The sequence below is a fragment of the Nyctereutes procyonoides genome, unplaced genomic scaffold (assembly GCF_905146905.1).
Source record: "Nyctereutes procyonoides isolate TBG_1078 unplaced genomic scaffold, NYPRO_anot_genome, whole genome shotgun sequence".
Classification (NCBI taxonomy): Eukaryota; Metazoa; Chordata; class Mammalia; order Carnivora; family Canidae; genus Nyctereutes; species Nyctereutes procyonoides.
The window spans coordinates 59,548,558-59,560,632 of NW_026575020.1; the positions used below are offsets into that span (position 1 = coordinate 59,548,558).

At 63.8% G+C, this 12,075-nt stretch overlaps 1 protein-coding gene across 2 annotated transcripts; it reads left to right on the plus strand.

Moving 5' to 3' along the window:
* The first annotated feature begins 4,152 nt into the window (after positions 1 to 4,152).
* On the plus strand, positions 4,153 to 8,556 carry PVALEF (parvalbumin like EF-hand containing). Of its 2 annotated transcripts, none has more exons than XM_055333807.1 (5): positions 4,153 to 4,226; positions 6,831 to 6,943; positions 7,140 to 7,275; positions 7,500 to 7,615; positions 8,418 to 8,556. In XM_055333807.1, exons 2-5 carry the CDS (start codon positions 6,838 to 6,840, stop codon positions 8,462 to 8,464), a joined length of 405 nt encoding a protein of 134 aa, XP_055189782.1. In that variant the 5' UTR covers positions 4,153 to 4,226; positions 6,831 to 6,837; the 3' UTR covers positions 8,465 to 8,556. The 2 variants fall into 2 exon arrangements, with proteins under 2 accessions (XP_055189782.1, XP_055189790.1); XM_055333815.1 differs by lacking the exon at positions 4,153 to 4,226 and adding an exon at positions 4,596 to 4,623.
* The last annotated feature ends 3,519 nt before the right edge of the window (positions 8,557 to 12,075 follow it).

Here is a 12,075-nt window from a genome sequence, read left to right on the forward strand (position 1 = left end):
GCCAGGGGTCAAGTCCCCTGACCTCTGAGAAGAGACAGGGCAGGCCAATCTGGGGTGGCCCCAGTTTCCTGAGAACGTGCACCCTCCTCCCCTGAGCTGGGGCAGGCCGGATGCCCCAGAGCCCTCCACAGCGGAGCGGGGGCTGGGCCCGATAAGGGCCGGGGCAGGGCTGCCACCTACCTGAGTGGCCACTGCCCAAAGCCCTGCTTCCACCCACAGAGGCCCGGCTGGCAGTCATGCCTCCTCCCTGGCTTCTCCACCACGGGACACACAGTGAGCCCTCGGCCCACGGAGACCAGGGTCATGGCCAAGAGCCTCTGCACCTACGGTCCCAGGGGTCCCATCGGGGGCAAGCCCACGTCCTGCCTGCCCCACCCAGGATCCGAGGGCGCAGGCCGGGCTGGGAAGGGTGTCTACAGAAGGGAGTCTGGGCCCAGAGGACATGCAGGAGAGGGGAGGCCCCTCCCTTGTGGGGCCAGGTGGGGTGACATGAGGGGGGCACCAAGGGGCCCCAGAAACTCGGGGGTTATGTCTGTCCACAGGTGAGCAGGCCCACGAAGTGTGGTGCATTGTCCTCAAACACCCGCTGGGACACGGGGACCTGGGAGACGTGCTCAGGGAGAGAAGCCAGACGAGGAGGGACAGATGCCGTGGGGGCTGCCCCGTGTGAGGGACCACACTGCCCCCGACCACAGAGCCGTGGCGCAGGGAGGGGAGGGCCCGCGAAGGGGCGCAGGGCCCACTTCTGGGGTGATCACCGTGTTCTGGAACAGAGGAGGTGGTTGTGCAACCCCGTGACTATCCGCACAAAACCCTGAATCGTGCATTCTGAGCACTGACCTTTGTGGTGTGGGAGTTGTAGCTCAGCAAAGCCGTCGAACTCCGTAAGCAGGTGGCTGATATTTTAATGTAAAATACGCTAGAGAGTCAGGATCACTGAGGAAACCCACGCAGGAGCGGGAACAGCCAGCGCGGCCTGAGGCCTGGGGAGCCCGGACCGCTCGCCCGTCAGCCAGGGCACCCCTCACATCCAGCCCCAGATGCGCACCCTGGTCTGGCCATGCCAGGCGCCACGGAGCCCGGGAGCCCGGCCAGCCCGGGGGGTGGGGGGGAGGCCTCCTGTGTGTCCCCCGCCCCTGGGGCGTCCAGGCCCCTAATAAGGGAGGAGCCACACTGCCCGGGTCCTCACCTGAGGCTGGACGTCCTGGAGCCGCTCTCACAGATGACCACGAACCGGGGCCGCAAAGCAGCAGAAATGGACCCACGACTCTGGGGCCTGGCACTGAGCCGTTGGCAGCCCTGGGCGCTGATGGGCTAGGGGAGCCCCGCCTGCCTCCTCCAGCTCCCAGGGGCGCCAGCGGTCTGTGCCTGCGGCCCTGCCACGCCATCCCCTGGGTCTCTCCTGTTCTCGTAAGGAGCCAGCCAGTGGACTGAGGGCCCAGCCCGATCCGGAAGGGCCCCATGCTGGCTGCAGGGCCCTGGGCTCACTGTAGGGCCCGGGCTCACTGTAGGGCCTGGTGCTAACTATAGGGCCCCACACTAACTTGAGCACATTGACAAAGACCCTATTTCCAAAGGAGATCCTATTGACAGGACTGGGACACAGACATAGCTTCTGGGGGCACCGTCCATCCCACGACACAGGGGCAGGGCCAAGGGCACAGGGCGGGTGTGGGTGTCCGTAGAGTCCCGCCTATAATAAGAAGACATGTTAGCGTTTGAGCTTGCCCGGATCCTGCCCACAACTCATGCGGGCACCAGAGTGGGCACTGCCCCGGGGACACCCTGCCTGCTGGGCCTTCAGCCCCAGGGGACCCGGCATCCCTGCACCCCCAGGCTCCCTACACAGGGGACGTGGCCACAGGCTGGGGGTGGGGGAGGGGTCAGGTGCTCCTTACTGTCCTCCCAGCCCACCCCCATCTGTGGGGGGGTTGCTGCTGCAAAGGGGAGGGGACTGTCCCTCACCCCCTGAACTTGCTGGGGGACGGGCCCCAGACACAGAAGTCTCCACAAGCCTGCCCACCCCAGCTGTGCTCGGCGGGATGAGGACGAGAAGGGTCCCGGCTCTCCCCCAAGAGGCCTCAGAGGGCAGGGGCCTCCGCGGAGGGTGCCAGTGCCCAGAGCCAGCCAGGCGCCCCCAGCACCCCCAGCATCCCCGGGGGGTTACGCCGTGACCTGGGAGGAGGCCGAGGCTCGACGTGTCCTCACTGCTCGCTGGAACAGAAGGGCTGACCAGCCTCACGCTCCTGGGGCTCGGGGCAGGGCTGGGGGGCCGCGGGGGGGCCCGGGGCCGGCCCCCCACCCCACACTTGCTCCACGTGGGAGGGGCAGGGCTGTAGGGCCTGCGTATGTGGGGAGAGGACAGTGTCCCCAGAGCTGCCCCCAGGCCAGCTCAGCCCAGCGTGGGGGCCACAGAGCTGGGGCCGGAGCTGCGGGCGAGGAGGTGCGGCCTGACTCCGGACAGAAATGAAAGCAGAGGGGCTGCCCGCCCCCCCCCCTTCCCGGGAGCTCGCGGCAGGCTCCCCACCCCTCATGTGCGGCCCCCGCAGAGGTGGACGCAGACTGGGCCTTCCAGGGGCTGCCCGCAGTGTCCCCGTCCCTCGCGGGGTCAGGCGGGCCGGCTCAGCGCTCGGCCAGTCCCGCTGCTTATTTATGTTTCCTGTTTGATTTATGCTTCTTTAAAAGCGTTGTTTCCTGTTCTGCATATTTCTTTTTCTTTCTTTCTTTCTTTCTTTTTTTTTTTTTTTTTTTAAAGATTTTATTTATTTATTTGACAGAGAGTAAGAGAAGGAGCACCAGCAGGGGGAGCGGGAGAGAGAGAAGTAGACTGAGCAGGGGGCCAGATGTGGCACTCGATCCCGGGGCCCCGGGGGTCACGACCTGAGCCAAAGGCAGATGCTCAACTACGGAGCCACCCGGGGGCCCCTATTCCTTTTTTTTTTTTTGAAGATTTTATTTATGTATTCATAGAGACACAGAGAGAGAGAGAGAGGCAGAGACACAGGCAGAGGGAGAAGCAGGCTCCATGGGGGGAGCCCGACGTGGGACTCGACCTCGATCACGACCTGGGCTGAAGGCAGGTGCTAAACCCTTGAGCCACCAGGACTGCCCCCCCCTTTTTTTAAATCCAGGAAATGCACATAATGTCAAACAAATCATTTTAACGTGAACCATTCAAGGGCATTCAGCACGTTCACAGTGTGCGACCACCACCTCTATTCAGTTCTAGAACATTCTCCCCTCTCCAGAAGAAAAGCCTGTACCCGTTCAGCACTGACTCCTCACTCCCTTTCCCTCCAGCCCTCGGCAGCCACGACCTGCCCTCTGTCTCTGTGGGTCCGTGGATTTGCCAATTCGAGGTATTTTATACGAACCGCACCACGCGCCGCGGGCTCCTCCGTGACTGGCTTCTTCCCGTCCGCGTGAGGGTCGGGGTCCATCGGCCCGGGGTGTGTGTGGCTCCTCCTGCCTGTGCGGAGCGGCCTCCCCCGTAGGGCCACGGGCGGTGCGTGGAAGTGCTGCCTGCTGGGGGCCTCGCGGGCGTGTGCAGACGTGCACCCCGCGCTGGGCTGAGCACACGGGCAGGGCGGGGAGCTCCCGGGCGGCCTCGGAGCCCCTCCACAGAGACACACGCTGAAACAGCATCTCTACCAGAGAAACGCCGGGATCGGTTCAGGGTCCGGCAGCAGGCGGCCAGTGGAGGAACTTTCTGGAGCATGGCCGGCCTCGTGTGAAGCCGTTACACGAGGCAGCGCATAGAACGTGTGAATTTCCCGGGGACGCGCGAGCGACTCTCACGCAGAGAAAGCAGATCTCAGAGCCGCGTCCACGCCGTGCAAAATGCGGAGCAGGGACGCCGCACGGAGGGCAGCCGGTGGTGGCCGGGGGCTGGGAAGAGGTTGCCCCGGGGGTCTGCGCAGCTTGTTACGAACCAGAGGACCTGAGGGGGGTCAGGCAGGAGCCCTCGGGTGCATCTGCGTTGGTCTCCTCGTGCTCAAGCCGGTGACAGTCCTTCAGGGCACCCCCAGGGAGAGGCCAGCGCTGCCTGGGGTCCCATGGCCCTGCTCCCCAGGACCTTGGGACTGACGGACCCCCCCGCCCCCCCCCTTGGCCCGCCCCACCGCGGCTCCCTGGCCCCCCACGGTGACCCAGGGACAAAGGACAGCTGCCTGGCCTGGCTGCTCACCGGAGGAGGTCCCCGGTCCAGTGGCTTCTCGGACTTGCGGGTGAGCCTGCACGCCCCCGTGACCCTGGCGGCCCCTGCCAGCCCGTCCTGGACGCCCTCCCTCACACCGTACGGCCGGGGGCAGGGTGGACCTAACACGGCGGACACCGCACCTGCCCCCGAGCTGCCCACTCGCCCCCCCCCGCCCTGGGCTCGGGGAGGCCGGGCGCTGCCCAGGGTCAGCCTGCCCCGCGTGGAGGCGCCAAGTGCCAGTGAGCCCCTGGGGGAGGCGGCGCCAGGCGGGAGTGGCCGGGAGGGGCAGGCGCGGGGGGACAGGTGCAGCCCGGCTGTCAATAGCCCCAGTGCTCGCAGGTATAAAAGCTGGGGCCCCTGGGGCAGACTCTCAGCACCCCAGCCTGACCTGCCTCCCCAGAACCCTCGAGGGAAACCAGGAGGAGGTGAGCCCTGCCCGGGAGGGGCGGTGTGGGCTCCAGGCCCAGCCGGGCTGCCCAGCCGCGTTATCATCCGCAGGACAAGCGGAGGCCCGGGGGGCCGAGGAGGCCGCAGGGAGGCCCAGGGCACGCAGGGCAAGGAGGCGGAAGGGGAGGGGCGGCCCCGGGGGACCCCCAGTTTGGGGGCAGCTGGGGGCCACAGGGGTGGGCCCGGGGTGCACTTTCCTTCCGTGGCCTCCGACAGCACCAGGAGCTGGGGAGCCATGTGGGGAGATTGAGACCTCAAGACCCCGGGTGCAGAATGGGGGACAGGGAGCCCCCAGAGCCAACAGACCCACTGACTCTGGTGGCACCCTCAGGGCTTCACGTGAGTCCCTGCCTCTGTCAGCCCCCAGCCCCGCACTCCCTGGGACCCAGGACCCCCCTGCCGGGTCCCCCGCCTCAGTTGCCCCCGCCCCCAGCCAGTGCAGCGTTCTTCTCCCGTCAGCACCTGAGCTTGGTGGGTGACTCGCTGGCAGATGCCAGCAGAACGCGGCCCCAGGACGGCGGGTGTCCGGGTGAGGAGGGAGGGAGGGAGGGGTCGTGCTCGGGAGGCGCCAAGTGGGAGCAGCCCAGGAGGCTGGGGCGGCCGCGGGGCACCAGACGCTGGCTCTGTGTGGTGCCCGCAGTTCCCAGCCCCCAGCCCTGGCGGGACACGTCAGCCTCCCTCTGGGGTGAGTGTGGCTCCAGCCCGGGCCCTGGATCAGGGCTATAAATAAACCAACGGGGCGGCCGAGGCCCCGGGCTCGCCCCTGCTCCAGCTCCGAGCTCCGGCTCCCCTGCCTTCCTGCGGGGGCACCCCTGACAGCAGCGGCGTGGGACTGGGTGGCGAAGAGGCACAGCCAGGGCGCCCAGGGGGGCGGGCAGGGCACCTCCTTGCAGCATGGAGCTCTGAGACCCTGGCCCGGGAGAGTGGAAGCCGGGTCTCGCCTCTGAGCGGGCCTCCGACGGCAGCTGCCCCCCGCCTCCCGGGCCAGCCCCCAGGAGCCTCCTTCCGGGCACGACGGCCGGGGACCCGCTCCAGGCCCATCTCAGGCCCGGAGCCCTTCCCCCAGCATCTACCTTCCTTCCTGGCTCCTCACTTGACCCTGAGAAGGGGCAGGATGGGCAGGGGTCTCCCTACCCCACAGATGAGGAAACTGAGGCCCAGGGCAGCCGTGGGGCGCTCCCGGGCCAGGGAGTCCGGGGGCATAGGCAGCACGCCCTGCCCCCCCCCAGGCTCCTGCCAGGGTTGAGCCGCAACCTTTGACCCGTGGCTCCTCTATCGGGAGGAGAGTAGAGACCCCTCCGGCCACTGCCCAGGCCCACGCAGGATGCACGGGCCCCTGGGCTGCCCCCCTGGCCCTGGGAGTATGTTCCAGAAAGTTCTGCAACCTCGTGAACTTTTGAGAAGGCCAAGAAGCCTCTGAAATAGCTGTTTTGCCACAAGCCCCAGAACCCAACCCCCCCTGGGGACAGCAACCCGAGAGCCTGGCAGGTCACAAGGCACTGCCTTGAGGGCCACAGGACAGCCCGGTCCCCACCTGCTGGCCCCTCAGCCTGTGACCAGACCCCCACCCACCCGGCTGGAAGCCTGGCCTGCCTCAGTGGCTCCTGCTTGACAGCGACTCTCCGTGAACGGGGGGCAGCGGGCCTCCCCGCTTGGGGCGCCCGGGCGCCCGTCTCCCGGAGCCAACCCGAGGCTGGCCTCTGTCAGCACGCCCCGCTGCGGGGCCTGGGAGGGCGAGGCCAGGGCTGTGGGCCGCAGTCACGGAGGAAGGAGGTGGGGCCTCGGGTACCGGGTACTGGGGCGGCTTCCCGGAGGAGGTGGCTTTGAGACGGGCTTGGAAGGACAGACGGAAGTTCCCTGGTGGCACGGCGCTGTGGGGGCCGAGGGCAGCCACCACCTGTTCGGAGCCAAGGGAAGGGCCTTGTGCTCTTCACTGACCGTCTGGGGGCCTCGGCCTCTTCTGTGAGAGCAAGCGACACTCAGGGTGACCCGCCAGCAAGAGGGGGGCCCCGGGCACAGGAGTGTCCTCTGTGGTCAAGGGCAGCCGCACGCCTGGTCTGGGCCCCTGTGGACCCTGCTCAGGAGGCAGGAGCTGGCGCCTGCGGGGACTGTGTCTGCTCCGGTCCGAGCAGAGCGCCCCGTCCCCTGCCGTGTGCGCCCCCGAGCTGCCTCCCGTCCCCCGCAGGGCCACGATGGACGAGGAATTCTCCTCTCAGATGAAGAAGATGGCCTTGGCTATGGGCACGTCCCTGTCGGACAAGGACGTAGAGCTGCTGCCCACGGACATGAGGCATCACGGTAGAGCGCGCCCCGTGTCCCCGGCACTGTCCCCCCGCCCCAGGCCCGGCCGGGCCGCGGACACAGGAGCCCATCGGCGGGCTCCCCGTTCCCAGGACTGAGCCGCTGGCCCCACGGGGTGGGGGGAGGGGGCCGTCCCCACCGCAGGGCGGAAGCGTCCCCCTGGGCCCCGGTGACCTGCGCCCGGCCGTCCCAGGCTCCTTCAACTACCTCAAGTTCCTGGAGTACATGCAGAAGTTCCAGGCCGCGGGCCAGCTGGACAGCGCCATCCGCCAGGCCTTCCAGACCCTGGACAAGGACAAGAGCGGCTTCATCGAGTGGAACGAGATCAAGTAATGGCCCGTGGCCGGGGGTGGGGTACTGAGCCCCCCAGCACCCCGGGGGGCTGGGCCCGGCCAGAAAGTCTAGGCGCCCCACGCTGGGGCCGGGCCCAGACACCTCCTCCAGCAGGGCTCGTTCCCCACCTGTAGGATGGGGAGGGGGCCCCGTGCAAACCACTGGGTGCCGGCCGGACCCCCAGCTCTGACCCGAGCCCGCCCCCCGCCCCCCACCCCAGGTACATCCTGTCCACCATTCCCAGCAGCGGGCCTACCGCCCCACTGACGGACGAGGAGGCCGAGGCCATGATCCAGGTGGCCGACACGGACGGCGACGGGAGGATTGACTTCGAAGGTGGGTGGGTGCGGACTGGGGGGGGACCCCAGGAGCCTCCAGTTGGCCCCCAGACACCACCCCCGGGCACGGGGCGCTCGGCCATGTGGGTGGGTGCAGCCCCGCACAGCGGGAAACCAAGCGTCAGAGATGCTGAGTGTGCGGGGGCGGGGGGCCCACAGTCTCTAAGTGGGCGAGAGTCAGCTGGGCGGGGGCGGGGTGGTCTGAGGGGCAGGCGGAGGTTTGAAGGTGGGAACCAGAGCCCAAGGCCCCCGTGGCTACCCCGAGGTCTGGTCCCCTCACAGCACCCCCCGGGCTGGCTTGGGGACCAGAAGGCAGAGGGCAGCACGTGGCCCCTGAGAACAGCCGAGCGAGGCTCGGGGCCCGGGACGGACAGGCCTCCACACCGCCCTGCCCGCTGGGAGCCTGAGCTCAGCTCTCTGGGCCCGCAAAGCCTGCCTTGCCAGGTAGCCCCAGAATCGCAGAGGGCAGCCTGGCCGAGGGGATGGCTCAGGACTCAGCACCCCAGCCTCTCAACTGGGCCTCAGTCTCCCCACTGAGAAAGGCAGGATGACCCAGTCCATCATTAGTCCACCACGCAGGCCCTGGGTGGGGGCACAGGGCCCACAGCAACCACGGGGGGTGCAGACGGCACAGCTCTGGTCAGCCCTGCTCCCCAGGGCCCAGCAGGGCAGGCCGCGGGATCCCCTACAGGTGAGACCCCCCCCCTCGTAAAATGGGGCGTGCCTCCCCATTGGGTCTGCAGGCCTTGAGGGGCACAAGGCCCGGGGATTATTTACTAGAAATCTGTCTCCTATCCTAGAATTTTCTGAACTGATCAAAAAGGAAAAAGTTCCAAAGAAGAAGTAGTACCACGCTCGGCCCTGGGCATCGTGGGACATTCGCATGCCTGACCGAGGGGGCCATGGGGGTGGACACAGCGCATGCCAGGAAAATGGAAGAACAGTGTCATTAAATGAACGATGCAGCCCGAGTGTTTCTTGGGGGGAGTGTGTGAGCTGGGGGGGTGGGCCAGTGTGGGAGTGAGGGGGGGCACGCAGGCTGGCTGGGTGGGTGCAGCGGCCCCGGCCCCACAGCCTCCCCGTCCCCACACCACGGGGCTCTCGCCGCTCCTGGCAGTGCTCTCTGCACCGACACCCCTTCTCCAGCCCCAGCTGGCCTCCGCTAGGCTGCCCTGGGTTCACACAGCTGCACAGGGACACAGCGCAGGGACACCTGCGACCCCAGGGTGCAGCCGAGGGGGACCTGGCATGTGCCCCAAGCCGCACACCAGCGGTCAGTCCTCTGCCTGCCTGCTTCCCTCTGCCCCCAGCTGGGCCTCTGGGCTCCGCTGCTTGCCCCTGGGGGGTTCCATCCTGTGGTTTAGGCCCCATCTGTGGGCCGGGGCTCCCTGCCCCCTGCGCCCTGCTCCCCACTCCTGAGCCCTTGAGGCTTCCTGACGCCCTGGGCCATGTGAAGATGTCATCTCAGACTTAGAGCCTGAGGCCGAGCTCCACAGAGTCCCAAGTCCCACCAGTCGGCTGTGCATCATTCCTGGGCCTGGGCTGATCAGGCCGGGAGCTCTGCGGCCCACACGCAGGGAGCACTGGCTGCACTCCCCCTCCATCCTGGACCCGGGAGAGCACTGGGCCCCCCACCGGGCCCCCAGGTCCACCAGTGGGGGTGAGCATCGGGGCGGGTTTACAGGAGGGCTTCGTCCTCCCGCTGCTGCATGGGACTCTACACCCTCTAGGAAGCTGTGAGGTGGCCTGACCAGCCCCAAAGTGAAGGTGGCAGAGGACCCGACCTTCCCCCTCCTCTCCTCACCTTCCAGAGAATCCCACTGGCTCCACCCTCAGGAAGCCACGTCCCCCTGTCCCTGCCACCATCCTGATCACCACCCCTCTTGCCTGGGTGGCTACCATAGTCCCCAGATTAGCTGCCCAGCCTCTACCTTCTGACAGGTGGTTCTCAACCCAGCAGCAGGGAGGTCCTTTAAAAATAGAAGTCAGATCTGGGGCACCCGGCTGGCTCAGTCGGTAGAGCACACAACTCTTGATCTCAGTGTCATGAGTTCAAGCCCCATGGTGGGTATAGAGCTTGCTTAGAAAAAAACAAGTCAGATCTATCGCTCCACTCAGAACCCTCTAGAGGCCCCCTTGTCAAGCCGAGTCCTTGGAATGCCCCTCATGTCCTGGTTCTCCTCCAGGCCCTGATTCCAGCCATGCTGCTCCCTTTGCATGGCTGTTCCTGCCTGGCATGCTCTTCTCTAGATTCACATCTGCATGACTAACTCCCTTGTCTCCTTCTAAATTCCCTCAAATGTGACCTCCCAAAGAAGTCAATCCTAACCCACAGTTTGCACATCACACTCGGCTCGCTACATGCTCTGCATCTCCTTGCCCTGGTATCTTTCCCCATAGTACTCACCTCCCACTAATATACCATAATATTCATGTATTTGTTATGTTTATTATGAGTAAGAAAAGTGTCAAGGACATGGGGATCTGAGACCCCAGGGAAGAAAGGCTTTGAGAGGTAAGCCTGATGTTGGCACAGGTTGCTCATCAGTCGTTGGTAACGGTGGCCAAGAGACTGAGAAGCTAAGGAGGGCATCCAGCAGCCTCCTGGGTGTTTGGTAACTGCCAGGGAGGAGGAGGAGGGGCTTGGCTTGGGGCTCTAAGGGGCTAGAAGAGGTGAGTGTGGACAGGAGAACCAAGCCAGTCCTCACAGAGACTGGAGTCTGGCTACAGCTAGGCCAATCCTTCTGCCTCACTACCCCTCAGAGCAAAAGAAATCCCTGTGGACCAGGGGCCAAAAATGGCCCAGTGCAGGCCAGACCTGGCCACACTCATTTATTTGCATATTATCTGTGGTTGTTTTCAAGTTATACTTAACTGGAGGACCACACAAAGCCTGAAAGTAAAAAGAATCACAGAGATATACCATATAAACACTACCGTGAGCAAGTGGGTACAGGCACCACTATCAGATGTAAGAGACCACAGGCAAGAGGCACTGCTAGACAAAGAGGACCATTTCATAAAGATGAAGGGTCAGTTCACTGGGAAGACACACAGCTCTAAACATGTACGCACCCACTAACACAGCCTCAGAATTCATAAAGCAAAAATGAGCCAACTGGAATGAGAAAGAGAAGATGCACAATCATGGTGGCACATTTTAGCATTTCTCTTGGGAACCAACAGAGCAAGGAGGGAAAATAAATCATTAAGGATACAGGAGAGGGCAGCCCCGGTGGCGCAGCGGTTTAGCACCGGCTGCAGCCCAGGGTGTGATCCTGGGGACTCGGGATTGAGTCCCACGTCGGGCTCCCTGCATGGAGCCTGCTTCTCCTTCTGCCTATGTCTCTGCCTCTCTCTCTCTCTGTGTGTGTTGCTCATGAATAAATAAATAAAATCTTTTTTTTTTAATAAATAAAATCTTAAAAAAAAAGGATACAGGAGACTAGAAGTACCATGAATGAACTCAACCCAAATGATACAGATCAACTCTGCATCCAACAACTGCATTCTCCTTAAATAAACAAATATTTACCAAAATTGCCCAAATGGTGCCCGTGCCCATAAAGCAAGTCTCAGTTGAATCAGAGCATTGAAGAAACATATAGAACGCGCTTTCTGACCGTAGGTAAATCAAGTTAGAAACCGTAAACTAAAAAGAAAAGCAATGCAGCACAAAACAACTCCCAGTTCACAGAAACCACTGTGGAAATTAGAAAATATCTTGAACCTAAGAATAACCAAACTACAATAAACCAAAACCTCATGTTGCTTGGAAGGAAACTCAGTGTTTGCTGTGTGGACTGGGAAGGGAAAGCCCAACCATCAGTGGTCTAAGAACTCTCCCCAAGAAGTCAGAGAAAGGAAAGAAAATCCCATTTAAAGGCGAGGGAAGAAGGGATCCCTGGGTGGTGCAGCGGTTTAGCGCCTGCCTTTGGCCCAGGGCGCGATCCTGGAGACCCGGGATCGAGTCCCACGTCGGGCTCCCGGTGCATGGAGCCTGCTTCTCCCTCTGCCTGTGTCTCTGCCTCTCTCTCTCTCTCTCTCTGTGACTATCATAAATAAGTTTAAAAAAATTAAAAAAAAAAAGATTAAAAAAAATAAAATAAAGGCGAGGGAAGGGAGTGGAGGATTTCTGAAGGGTCAAGGCCAGTCAGTGCCCCCGCCCCCTGGCCTGCCCCCTGCAGGAGCGCACACCCCACAAGGGCAGGCTGGGGGTCTGTTTGGCTCCGAGTTCCGCGCAGCACAGATCCAACCGCAAGTTCAACGACGCATCTGTGCTGTCACTTGTATCCAGAGAGGGGGGTGGGTCGGAGGCAGGTTGTCAGAGGGCCACGGGTACAGGGGGCCTGGGAAGGGGGTCCAGGTGAGGTGGCGCCAGAGATCCCTCCAGCTGCCCCTATAACCCATGGTCATCCAGGGAAGGGACCCCGCCAGAAACCCAGGGTGTCTCCCTCT

Excerpts from the sequence above, each read along its gene's own strand:
- PVALEF (XM_055333807.1), top strand. The coding sequence starts at position 6,838 with ATGGACGAGGAATTCTCCTCTCAGATGAAGAAGATGGCCTTGGCTATG. Across the intron at positions 7,276-7,499 it reads ATCGAGTGGAACGAGATCAA|GTACATCCTGTCCACCATTC; the intron begins GTAATGGCCCGT and ends CCCCCACCCCAG. Across the intron at positions 7,616-8,417 it reads CGGGAGGATTGACTTCGAAG|AATTTTCTGAACTGATCAAA; the intron begins GTGGGTGGGTGC and ends CTCCTATCCTAG.